The sequence below is a fragment of the Equus asinus genome, chromosome 6 (assembly GCF_041296235.1).
Source record: "Equus asinus isolate D_3611 breed Donkey chromosome 6, EquAss-T2T_v2, whole genome shotgun sequence".
Lineage (NCBI taxonomy): Eukaryota > Metazoa > Chordata > Mammalia > Perissodactyla > Equidae > Equus > Equus asinus.
In genome coordinates this window covers 95,721,696-95,735,148 of record NC_091795.1, presented here as the reverse complement: position 1 = coordinate 95,735,148, position 13,453 = coordinate 95,721,696, and the positions used below count along the sequence as shown (strand labels likewise).

General features: G+C 36.5%; 1 protein-coding gene across 25 annotated transcripts in view; it reads right to left on the bottom strand.

Annotated features, from left to right (window-relative positions):
- The window catches only part of KIDINS220 (kinase D interacting substrate 220), a 114,055-nt gene that overhangs the window by 54,690 nt on the left and 45,912 nt on the right, over positions 1 to 13,453 (bottom strand). For all 25 annotated transcript variants that reach the window (XM_044771905.2, XM_070512645.1, XM_044771907.2 and 22 more), the window contains exons 15-21: positions 12,573 to 12,738; positions 10,594 to 10,745; positions 10,120 to 10,409; positions 9,254 to 9,394; positions 8,300 to 8,543; positions 8,045 to 8,133; positions 5,901 to 6,045 (exon numbers count right to left, since the gene is read on the bottom strand). In XM_044771905.2, coding sequence (XP_044627840.2) covers positions 5,901 to 6,045; positions 8,045 to 8,133; positions 8,300 to 8,543; positions 9,254 to 9,394; positions 10,120 to 10,409; positions 10,594 to 10,745; positions 12,573 to 12,738 — 1,227 coding nt within the window. The remainder of the gene's footprint in view (positions 1 to 5,900; positions 6,046 to 8,044; positions 8,134 to 8,299; positions 8,544 to 9,253; positions 9,395 to 10,119; positions 10,410 to 10,593; positions 10,746 to 12,572; positions 12,739 to 13,453) is intronic.

Below are 13,453 nucleotides of genomic sequence, written 5' to 3'. Positions count from 1 at the left end.
GGTACTGGTGACAGACATCAAAGACTCACTCCTCACCCTCAAAGAGCTCAAGAGTGCACGAGCAGAGACGGTAAATGGAAAGCAATACGACACTATGAGATAAGACTGCACCAGAGACAGACACGCGGTGCTGTGAGAAAACACAGAAAGCACACCAAACCCAGACACAGTACTTAGCGGAAGATTTCCTAAGAAGGCAGCCAGTAGACCCGAGCTCTGCGGGATGAGCAGGACTCAGTCTGGTGAAGGAGGGCTAAGGCAAGGGAAGGGAAGAGAGTTAGGGTACTCAAACAAAGGGGACAGCAAATGCAGAGTCACGAATTCATGAAACTGGTAGAGAGAGAGAGTCGGAAAACTATTTTAACAGTATGAGTGAATAAAAATGACGTAAGTGTTCTAACTATTCTAGCATATAATAGTTAACAATAAAGCAGGAGCAAGAAAAAATTTTGCCCTGAATGTGTCTATTTTTAAATTTTATCCTTCAAACAACCCATTAAAACAAATTTTAAATGAAGCACATTTGATAAAATGAAGCACAATTTTTAAGTAGGAAAGCACTTAACTAAATACCCACCAATATTTTATCTACTAAAATCCCAAATTACTGCTGACATTAGTCCCATCTCTTTTATGATTTTCCTAAGAGTAGCAACTATTTCCACAGTGTTCAACAGATAATATCATGTATTTTTACATATAAGGGAATGGGAGCTACTAGAAATTAATTAACATGCTCAGGGCTCAAACCCAAATCTTTTGCCTTCAGATTCTATCCAAATAAAATATATTCCGCTATATACATCTAACTAATGTTACCTAGTTAAATGAAAAATTTATCATGAAAAATATAAAAAATCCATTAAAATAAAAAAAATTAAATCTGTAAGTTATTTTTCAACATAACATTTTGATATTTAACCAATAAAACTAAAGATATTAAGGTGCTTATATAAAATGAAAATTTTACCTAGAAATCTTTCCTTTTCAGGCAGAGTGACTTAAAATAAACTTAAAATAAAAACATTTCCAGGGCCAGCCCGGTGGTGCAGTAGTTAGGTTGCAGGCTCCACTGTGGGGGCCCAGGGTTCACAGGCTCAGACCCTGGGGGTGGACCTGCACACCACTGATCAAGTCATGCTGTGGTGGCATCCCACGTATAAAAACAGAGGAAGATGGGCACAGACGTTAGCTCAGGGCCAGTCTTCCCCCTCAAAAAAAGTTTCTGATATAACAATCTAGAAAGACTGCTGAACAGCTGAAGACTAATCATAGAGAAATTCTTACAATTAAAAACGAGGCTTTAGTAAAACACTTTGGGGGCCAGCCCCGTGGCATAGTGGTTAAATTTGGTGCACTACACTTCAGAGGCCCAGGTTTGCAGGTTTAGATCCCAGGTGCAGACCTACACCACTCATCAGCCACGCTGTGGCGGTGACCTACATACAAAATGAGGGAAAGATGGGCACAGATGTTAGCTCAGGGCTAATCTTCCTCAAGCAAAAAAAGAGGAAGACTGGCAACAGATGTTAGCTCAGGGTGAATATTCCCCAGCAAAAAAAGGGAAAATGCTTTGATTCTACTCTGAAATGTGTAAACATTATTTTTTTAAATGTGTATCTTGATATCAACTGTTAAATGAGAATAACTTAGTCATCTTCAGAGTGCCTGGAAAGGTCTAAATATAACCCAAAGTCCTTACTACGGATTTGAGGCCTATAAGAGCCCAAATGAACTAGCCACTGGCTGTTTCTCTGACATCACTTCCCACTACTCTCCTTTTTGCTCCCCAAACTCCAAGAAGACTGGCCTCCAACTGTTCTTTGGATTCCACCTGAGAGTATTTACACTTGCTATTCCCCTCCGCTTAGAATGCTTTTCTCAAGATACTTGTCAAATTCGGTTCCCACTTCATTCAGGTCTCTGATTCATTCAACAACAGTGTCCCAAACATTGTTGTGAGTACTGAAGAAAGAGAAGATAAGACAGACAAAAATCCTGGCCGCGTGGGTGTCACATTCTACCAAGGGGAGATAGACAAAAAATAAAATAAATAAGTAAATGATACAGTGTATTAGAAAGTAAAATAAAGCAGTGAAGGGATAAAGCAAGGAGTGTCAAAAAGGGGGTGTAATTTGATGTAAGATATGAGGGCCGGTTTCATTGAAAAGGAGACATTTAAGCAAAGACTTAAAAGGAGGTAAGAACACCCATTATGCATCTGTCCAAAGAAAGATCATTACAGGCAGAAGAAACAGCAAGTGCAGAAGCCTTAGGCAGGAGCATGCCCGATCCTTCCAGAACAGAAAGGGATGGAGGAGGAGAGTAGTAGAAGATGAGGTCAGAGGCAGGGAAAGGGGTAGAGAGAAACAGAAGAAAAAGGACCTTGTAGGAAACTGTAAGGACTTAGATTTTTATTTTCAGTGAAATGGAGAGACATACTAAGAGGTTTTTTTTTTTTCCCCTAAAGATTGGCACCTGAGCTAACAACTGTTGCTAGTCTTTTTTTTTTTTTCCTGCTTTTTTTCTCCCCAAATCCCCGGAGTACATAGTTGTATATTTTTTTAGTTGTGGATCCTTCTAGTTGTGGCATGTGGGACGCCACCTCAACATGGCCTAACGAGTGGTACCATGTCCACGCCCAGGATGCAAACCCTGGGCAGCCGAAGTAGAGTGTACAAACTTAACCACTTGGCCACGGGGCCGGCCCCCATACTAAGAGTTTTGAGCAGAGAAATAACATGATTGGCTTCTATTTTAAAAGGACCGCTGTAGCTGCCACATGGAGAAGAAACTGCAGAGAAAACAAGTAGAAGCAGGGAGAGCAGTGACAAGGCCATTAATACAGACAAGACATCATAATGCACTGGGTAAGGGCAGTATGTTAGAAATGGTAAAAAGTGGTCAGATTCTGGTTACAGTCTGCATATAAAGAATTTACTACAGATTGGAGGTGGTATATAAAAGAAAGATATCTCTGCCCAAGGAACTGGAGAAAGAATTAGATTAACTGAGACGGGAGACTATAGGTGGATTAAGTTTGGGGCAGAGGATTAAAAGTTCGCTTTTAGACATGTTAAGTTTCACACATATATTAGACACCATTAGATTTCAAGTCGGCAACTGGAGAGCAACAGAGCTGAAGATGCATATTTGAGAACCTTCAGCATACATATAATATTCAACCTCTGGGACTAAATGAGATCAACACGGATCTGGTCTAGATAGAAAAAGGAAGAACCAAGGACTGCTCCAAGGGCATTCCAACGCTAAACAGTAAGAGGAGATGAGGTTTTTATAGCACTTATCTTTATATCACTTTACATCTTGATCTCTTCCCCAATAGGGCAAGAACATTATATTGTTCACTGCTTATCTCCACAGTGCCTAGACCAATGCCTGGCATATCTAGACACTCACTATACTTCTGTTAAATAAGTACATAAATATTATTGATAATATGCTAAAATATTTCCATTGTAGAACATAATCAAGTATAATGAGGTTTGACACCTCACTTAAAGGGATTCAATTACCAAAAATATTGTGAATATATTACATACAACCACACTTGCAAAATAGTTCCATAGCATGCACCCCAATGTTAGTATAAAAACAAATTCCAGTGTAACCATCAAAACAAAGTTAACACTAGTCAATATGACAAAGTGCCATTCAATACCATGCAAAGAAAGAAACATATTTTACAAACCAAATTACAAATATTTATAAGTAAGCATTAACATGGTGGAGAGCAGAATTCCATGCAAGGAATTCAGTCATCGGGCAATAATCTTCAATCTATTATCAATATTTTTTATTTAAAATATCATTTGAAAACTAGAACAGAATAGCAGCATATAAAATCTGAATTTCAACATTTTAAATTATAAGTTAATTAAGACATCCCATATTCATGGATTGGAAGACTTAATATTGTTAAAATGTCTACATTACCCAAAGTGACATACAGATTCAATCAAATCTCTGTCAAAATCCCAATGACATTTTTTGCAGAAACAGAAAAATCTATCCTAAAATTCATATGGAATCTCAAGGGAACCTGAATAGCCAAAACAATCCTGAAAAAGAAGAACAAAACTAAGGGACTCAGAGTTTCTGATTTCAAAACTTACTACAAAGCTACAGTAATCAAAACAGTGTGGTAGTGGCATAAAGACAGACATATAGACCAACTGAATAGAATAAGAGCCCAGAAATAAACCATACACATATGGTCAAATGATTTTTCACAAGGGTGCCAAGATCATTCAATGGAGAAAGGAGTCTCTTCAATAAATGGTACTGAGAAAACAGGACATCCACACGCAAAAGAATGAAGCTGAACCCTTACTTAACACCATACACAAAAACTAACTCAAAATGTAAGACTGAAAACAATAAAACTCTTAGAAGAAACATAGGACAAAACTTCACTACAGTGAGTTTGGCAATAAGTTCTTGGATATGACACCAAAGGCACAGGTAACAAGAAAAAATAGACAAACTGGACTTGATGAAAATTTTAAAATTTTGTAAATCAAAAGACACTATCTACAGAGTAAACGGGCAACCCATAAGCTGGGAGAAAATATTTGCAAATCATATATCTGATAAGGGTTTAATATCCAGAATATACAGAGAATTCCTAAAACTCAGTAATAATAATAAAAAAAAAAACAATTCAAAAATGGGCAAAGGACCTAAACAGACATTTCTCCAAAGAAGATATACGAATGGCCAATAAGCACACAAAAAGATGCTCAACATCACTAATCACTAGGGAAATGCAATTCAAAACTACAATGAGATACCACCTCACACCCATTAGGATGGCTACTATCAAAAGAACAGACAAGTGTTGACAAAGATATAGAGCAATTGGAACCCTGTGCAGTGTTGGTGGAAATGTAAAGTGGTACAGTCACTGTGGAAAACAGAATGAATGTTCCTCAAAAAACTAAAAATAGAAATAGCCAGCAAATCCACTTCTAAGTATAGACCCAAAAGAATTGAAAGCAGAGTCTCAAAGAGATACTCATACACCCATGTTCATGGCAGCATTATTCATAATAGCTAAAACGTGGAAGCAACCCACGTGTCCATCAACAGATGAACGAATAAGCAAAATGTGGTATATACATACAATGGAATAATATAGCCTTAAAAAGGAAGGAAATTCTGACCTACGCTATAACATGGATGAACCTTGAAGACATTATGCTAAATGAAATAAGCCAGTTAGAAAAAGACAAATACTGTACAATTCCACTTATATGAGGTACTCAGAGTAGTCAAAATCAGAGGCAGAAAGTATAATGGTGGTTGCCAGAGGCTGGGCGGAGGGCAGAAGGGGGAGTTACTATTTAATAGGTATAGAGTTTCAGTTTTACAAGATGAAAAGAATTATGAAGATCGATGGTGGTGATGGCTACACAACAATGTGAACGTATTTAATACCACTAAACTGTAAAAATGGTTGAGATGGTAAACTTTATGTTAATATGTATTTTATTTAACACAATAAAAAAAGAAAAAATATTGCATTTGAAACCTTAAACAGAATAGCAGCATATAAAATCTGAATGTCAACATTTTAAACTATAATTATACTGTTATACAAATTATCATAAAATTATCTTTATACAAACAGAAAAATCTGAGATGAAATAAAAGACTTTTTAAATCATCAAGCTTTAAAGTAGTGTACAACTGATGGTTGATTTTCATTGTCAAAACTAATACTGGTTTTATTAGATACACTTCATGCAAATAAAACTGGTGTTCAGCAGTACAAACATCAACATACAAATGGTACATTCCTTTGTTTCTGAAACTGAACTGCTTTGTTAATGTTAAAGCTTATTATCTACCATAAGACAAAAAGAAACAAAAGTCACCTGTCACAGAAACAATATTAAGTAGCCTTCTCATAGTCTGAGGACTTATGTCGCTGAACCAGTCCTCCGTAACCAGTAGTTTTGTGAGGTCAAAGGACATCTGCCGAGTGACCGTCCGCTGCATCTGCCTTCTCCGGTAAGTGTCCTGAAACAGTGCATCATCAATGAGAACGAGTCCATATGCCAAGTCCAAGAACTTACGGCTTTCTGAGAAGTTAGTATATGTTCATGACAACAACAAAAAAATCCAAAATTTTAGTCTAAGGGAAAGATCATATAATAATAAAAAGTATTATTATTCCCTGAGGCAGAATCTTTACAGAATAGTTTTAAAATAATATTAGCAGCAACTGCATCAAATGCTATGGTTTAGCTTCAGATGTATTTTGATTTATAATTGTGCAGTTAAAGAAAGCTCAGTGCATTGAAGATTATAAGTAGGCAGAATTATGTAAAGAGAATTCAGTTCAACTGTTATAGGAGCTCAGTATTTATAGGAACCCTGAAATAATAAAGCAAGTTACCCTTATCTAGTTTTAAGAATTCAGTATTTTGATTTTAGGTTATTTTTAAATGTGTGACAACTACCTAAAGGGCAGAGCTGCTCTAACAGCCTCACATCCGCATAAGAATTAAAGGTGCTCTCCTGGTTGGGGTGGGGTAGGGAATCCATCTAATCAGAGAGGAACAGGCACAACAAAGATGTGTACTCATCTAATGTCACGAAACAAGGGAATGGTGGAGGCAACCAGAGGGAGCCCAAGAGGCCAGACTCCCAGGAGAGAAATTCAAAATGGTAAATCATACCCTCCTCTTACTTTAGTGCTAACAGTTGTCATGCATAATAGTAATTTTGCATCCATACATGCACAGACGGTCTCCGATTACAATGGTTCAACTTAATTTATCGACTTTATGATGGTGCAAAAGCCATACGCATTCAGTAGAAACCTTACTTTAAATTTTGAATTTCCATCTTTTCCCAGGCTATCAAAATGCAGTACGACACTCATGATGCTGGGCAGCGGCAGGCCCTGCAGCTCCCAGTCAGCCACACGATCATCAGTGTAAACAATCAATACACTTACAACCATTCTGCACCCACACAGCCAAGCTGTTTGTCACTTTTAGTACAGTATTCATTAAATTACACGAGATATTCAACACTTTATTATAAAACAGGCTTTGTGTTAGATGATTTTGCCCAACTGTAGGCTAATGTAAGTGTTCAAGGTAGGCAAGGGTAAGCCATGATGTTCGGTAGGTTAGGTATATTAAATGCATTTTTGACTTATATTTTCAATTCATGGCAGATTTATCAGGATGTAACCCCAGTGTAAGTCAAGGAAGATCGGTATAGGGTGGAGTCATAAAACCAAACATCACTGAAGACACATTTTTTAAAACATAAAATGTCCAAATTCAATGGTAGCAAACTAGAAAAAAAAAAACAAAACAGTGCCAATGCTAGCTACCTAACCATCTTTAAGTGGTATTATCACCATAACTTACCTGCAAGTGGACATCGTCCTGTCTTGTACTCCTCCCTTGTTCTATACAAAAGAGGGTTCTACAAATGGGGTAGGACAGGGACAACTAGAGGATTCAAGGAGAAGCCCAAGGTGGCTGGGAAGGGCACAAAATTGCCGTGTGGGTATAGAAGAAAGAGTCACACCTCACAGACGTTAGGGAAGGAGGAAGGCCAAGAGGAAGATAAAGTAAGGAGTTTCTGCTCACACTATAAGCCTCTTTCTCCCTTACAGCCATGGTGGCAATGGGTACCTGGAATAAATACAAACTGAAGTGGAATGAATACAGTGGCTCTCAGCCCTGGATGAAATCATTTGGGGAGCTTTAAAATCTTACTCTCAGAGATTTTGATTCAGTCGGTCTGGGGTCTGGAGTGGCACCTGGACTTAGAACAGGTGGGGAGAGGACAAGGACTCCTATACAATTTATAGTTATTACAGCCTAGGTTCAGACCTTCCCTGAAAAACCAACTGAAGCTGAAAGGAAATTCAATGATAAAAGCTATTTGATGAGCTTAACACACTATTTATGAAAAATTATTTAAGTGGTATCACCTTAGGTTTATTTGAATAATAGCAGTAAAAACATAGGGCTCAAAACAAATGGCATCTTACCCGTCTATTGAGAGCTGTCTTGCTACCGAGTTTTGTCATCTCTCCAAGACTGTTCTGTGAAACTCTTCTGTCAGCATCTTCCTGTATCCCTTAAAGAATTTATCAAGAGAGCGCTATTTGTACTAAAATTCTGTTGTATACGATATTTAAAAAGAAGTGAAATACCAACAATATTTTTCAAGGCAAAAGGTAAGTCACCATAAAAAATTATAGAACTACTTCAAACCCAAGGTACCTGAGGAACTTGATCTTTACCTGCAGTATCTGAGCACGGAATGTCCCCATTTGTCGTTGAAGTTACAAGAAACTTTCTCGCATTGCTTAGTCCACGACTATTAAGGAAAACAGGCAAATGAACTATATTGCGCATATAGTCGTGTCCATTTATATTTGAGTCACGAAGCACACTATTGAGGTTTTGGTTAATTGCCTTTATAATAATATGTGGATCACTTGCAAAAATGGCAATGAATGGGCCTTTTGAAAACAGAACTCGGACCTGTGGGAGGAAAGGTATACTTACGATATAAATTTTACATTATCCAAAGATTAAAAAATCTCTTCAAAATCTGTTACCCTTTGGTGATTATATTTTTTAAATACTATTTCTTTTTCATTGAAATATTATTCTATATGAAAACAAATTTGATTGAAGTCTCAATCTGGTTTTTCACTGACAATTTTTCACCATCTGAGAGTGATAAAACCTCAAAAGAAAACAATTAATCCTGTCTTAGTTTGAGACACTTACGATCGACATAAGAGGTAAGATCAACATCCATGGGAAATATCTGTGAATACACATCAAGTCCCAGGCACGCTGGTCTCTGCCTACAGTTACACACTGCTGCTATAACATACCTTACAGAGGGTCACTGAGGTGCCCTACTTCAACAAAAACTCCACAAATCCTGTGAGTTCCCTACTTTTCCCTCTGACTCTAACCATAACTAACTGCAAAGAAAAGCTGGAGTCACACTACAGACTTCAGAGCTACTCTATTCATTTTTTCCTCATACTGCCATTAAGCTAAAATTGTTTAAATCTATTTGTGATGAAACATGCTATGCTATGTTTCTGCATTAAAAAAATGTTTATTTTTACAAAAGAAAAAGTACTATTAATATTCCATTTGAGATATTCATGAAGTCATTCCTCTTAGCTGCCCCATATGTGACAATTACAAGTTTCAAGATGGTTAAGACATACAGTGTCCAGCATCTGGAGAACTTTGTCCTGCTCACAGGCATCTAACCCATCGATGATAACCACCAGTCTTGTTTGATTCTGAGTGAAGCTGTCAATAGTTTTTGCCATCCTGGCCATCAATTCCACTTCACACTTAAGAACCTGTGCAAAAGAAAGGATAGACAGCACTGAAGATATGAGAAAGTTAAGCATATTTCTTAAAAAGCCTGAAAGCCTTCTAACAGAAAGAAAAGAAATCCAAAGACCTCACAGCAAGTTGTGGTTCCACTTAAAACTGTAGTGAGCACTTCACAATTTACAAAGTGACTTCACGTAAATCAGAGCATTCAGTCTTAAAAAGAGGTGGATACTGTCATAGCCATTTTAAAAGGACAAACTGGGTTAAGTGACTTATTTGCCAAGATCACATGCTCTGAATGTCAAAAGACTTGAACTGAATGCAAATTCAAATGATCTAAACACCACAACACAGCTGGCTCCTGATGACGCATGACCTTGATCCAAGGAAGGGGCTACAGATATTGAATAAGGTCCCTTTTGGTTGTAAAACTATGATTGTACTTTATACATTTTGGTGGTTCAATTTGCTTATTCTATCAGGCTTTGGGGGAACTAATATTATTAGGTAAGAATTACCACGTGTGGAGTAATCTGCTCACTCCCTTGAGTATCTTATAAAAGTCTATTTTATAAAAACGTTATTGTTTTAACTTTTGCTTCTTCAAATACACATTTCCACAGGAAAAACCTGAATATAACTAAAACAAATGCGACACTGTAACACTTAGAGAGTACACTCCTAAAGCTCAACGATCATGGTAGCATATTCACATTACAATTATTTCCTAATTATGATGAGTGCTTACTTTCATGAATCCTTCACTTTTCAATTTGTGCAGTTTGGAGGCAGCATTATGGAGGCGTTTCCTTTGAGAATTGAGGAGAGAGTCCAGCACCTGCCACCACGTACGACAGTTCAGCAAAAAGGCCAATCCCACTACAGACGCAATTGATATGAGGACAGCATTCACTGTCAGATGTTTTGGGTCAACTCTGAATATAGCCAGAAGAGTGATTCCAGCAATAATGCAGCCAAAGATAAAAAGGAAGATGACAAAAGATGGAAGACAACACGTTTTCTTCCATTTCTTTTTACCTGTAATACAACAAATGGTTTTGAAAATTATTTACATATCAAGTATCTGGAAAGAAAATCCTAATCATTACAGTGACAGCATGATGAATCTGATGTTCAATTCATGTTTTTGTGGGTATGCACTGAACACTCATCCCATCCTCAACCCCTACACACACACAAAGAAGAAGGAGGGGAGTCCCACCCTGTGTATCTTCAGTCTTGAATACTCGAAAAAGCCTGGTTGCCAAAAAGCCAAACTCTCTTTCACAAGCATCTGAGAGGGTCGCGATCATTTCAGCCATTGACGTTTCTCCACCTACACTGGACAGCCTGTTGTAATCTGTAAACAAAAACCTTAGGGAAAGAGGAAATAAAACATTACTCAGATACCTAAAAAAACAAATAATTTCAACATATCTCATCTCTGTACCATTTACCCTACATTTTACACTTCTTTCAAAATATTGTTTTTAAAATTCTGAGGAAAAAGAACTTGTAATTAGGTATCTTCCATTTCTAACATCTTACATACCTTTCTTAGAAAAAGACAAAAACAGAAGTTAAATGCAGCAGAGTTATATGAAGTAATTCTGACTAAAGGCAGAAGGGGAAAAAGTTATGACAGAGCTTAGACGAGGAATCAGACATCTGGACAGAGATCTCATGATACAGCAATTAAAAGGTGGCACCCCACATCAGGATGTAGCCGAAAAGAGCTGCACAAAGAAAGTTTTCTAAGCACCAACTGAAGAGATTAGAACCTTGAGAAAATACTATGGTCGTTAAGAATTTAATGCCACGTCAAAACTCAAGTTTTAGAATCTTTTATTTATAACTTAAACACGTACAGGGATTTAGAAATAAGTTGTAAAGCAATCATTTCACAGTTGTTCTTTGAAATAATTGAATTATTTTTATTTTGATTCTCTGAATGGATATTATTTCTGCAATAGTTCCCTTTTTCCCCTTTCATCCCTAAATTAAACTCTCATCTTAATCCAGTGGGTTGGCATTGCTTTCAAAATACAATCTAGGATCATACTGTCATATATTGTGTGGTCTTGATTTATGCTATTTTAATTGCTCAAACTTTTTAAACAATATCATCTCATTAATTTAAAATATTTTTATTTTCTGTAAAAATATTCCAATTCTATTCTATGTTTTCTTTTTAACTTTTTCATTTTTAAATTCTTTTCTTAATACTTAATCCTATATGCTAATTACTTACAAGCTTTTACCTTTTTCTCTTACAGTTTTCATGTTTTATCTGGTTTGCCCTATTTACTTTCATCTTAAATTACACATATTTTATCTTATAATAATTTTTAAGTTCTTAATCTTTTAGCACATACTTAAATATTTTCCTAATTTCTACTGAATTCCTTCTGCTTTCACTTCTCTAATCTTTGGGGTTTTTTCATTTTACTTTCCTCTGGAGCCCTCTATCTTTCCTTTACTCCTTGACGTACATGCTTTTCTTCTTTTCTGAACTGTTTGCTCATACATTTCCCATTTGATATCAGTAATAATTTCAGACAGACGAGTAAACATATTTCCACAAATGAGGAAAGAGCAGCTTGGAGTGCAAGCTGAGTTGCCCAGGTTACACACCAATGTAATGTAATGTAAAAAAGTGCTGGGACTCTATCCTGGATCCAGCGTTCTTGCCAAAGTGTTTCCAAAGGATGATAAGAGGTGTCATAAGGGACAAAAGGTTTATGCTCAAATGAAATTTGGTGAATCAAAGCGAAACAGATTTCTTCATAGAAAAGTGTCTCTGATCCTTTAATGCACAAGAGGGAGATTAATACAAAGTGTTTCCCAAGTATATTTGACCAGGGCATGTTTGTTTTATTTCTTATATAAAAAGTTCAAGGAAAGGGGAGGGAGGAGGGCGAAAGGGGTAACTAGGCACACGTGTATGGTGACAGATAGTAATTAGTCTTTGGGTGGTAAACATGATGTAGTCTACACAGAAATCAAAATACAGTGATGTACACCTGAAATTTATATAACGTTATGAACCAGTGTTACTTCAATAAAACAAATTAAACATTAAAAATTAAAAAAGTTCAAGGGATCAATGTTTTTTGGAATGTACAGTGAGAAACAACGCATTATAAACTTTATTTTGCTTCATCTTATTAAAAATTACTTCTGTCAAAGGGACCAACTCACCTCACAGGTAAAGCTTTAGTGGTTTGCTCTGGCAATTCAGGTGGATTCACGAACATCAATTTGAGGAGGAGTTCCAAATATCCAATATGTCTTGCCAATCTAGTACTGAGGACCCAGGCCCAATTCCAACTCTCTCCTTCCCTTCGTCCACCAAAGTAAATGACAACTGAAAGTCACAGTTTAAAAAAGAATTATCCAAAGTGACCATCACTGAGGCAGCCCCTTTTGTCCAAATAGTCAAATATCAAATAATGACAGTAGGCTTACATAACTTTTCATGGTCCCATGTAATTCCTAACTTCTCTTCTAAGATTTCTTTAATCAATTAACTTTCCCCAATATACAGAAAGCATGTGAAAAATGGAAAATAAACTGAGTAAAAAATGATATAAGAAACACAATTAGAAAGATAATGCCTTAAACAGAAACATATTACCTAGTTCAGATTCAACTGTAAATGACTTTGGGTTTATCACTATTTGCAACTGTTGAAGTTACCAGTTCCTCCAAAAGTAACTCTATTTCCTTTTTCGCAACTCAATACACCCCAAGAACCAGAATTATATATACATATATTTTTTTTTATTTGGCTTTTAGATAAAATAAAAATTAGTCACAATCAAAATACTCAAGAGCATGCCAGTGAGGGCTATGAAGACTTATTTTCAAAAAAGATTTAAATATAAATCATTAATTAACATATAAAAGGGTAAGTATAATAAATTAGAGTTCTGCTTCAATATTAACAAGTAGTACACTAGTTTTTTAGCCAGTCCTGGTGGTCTAGTGGTTAAGATTCAGCACTCTCATTGAGTTCATGTCCCAGTCAGGGAACAGCACCACCCGTGTGTCAGCTGTCATACTATGGTAGCTGCATGTCA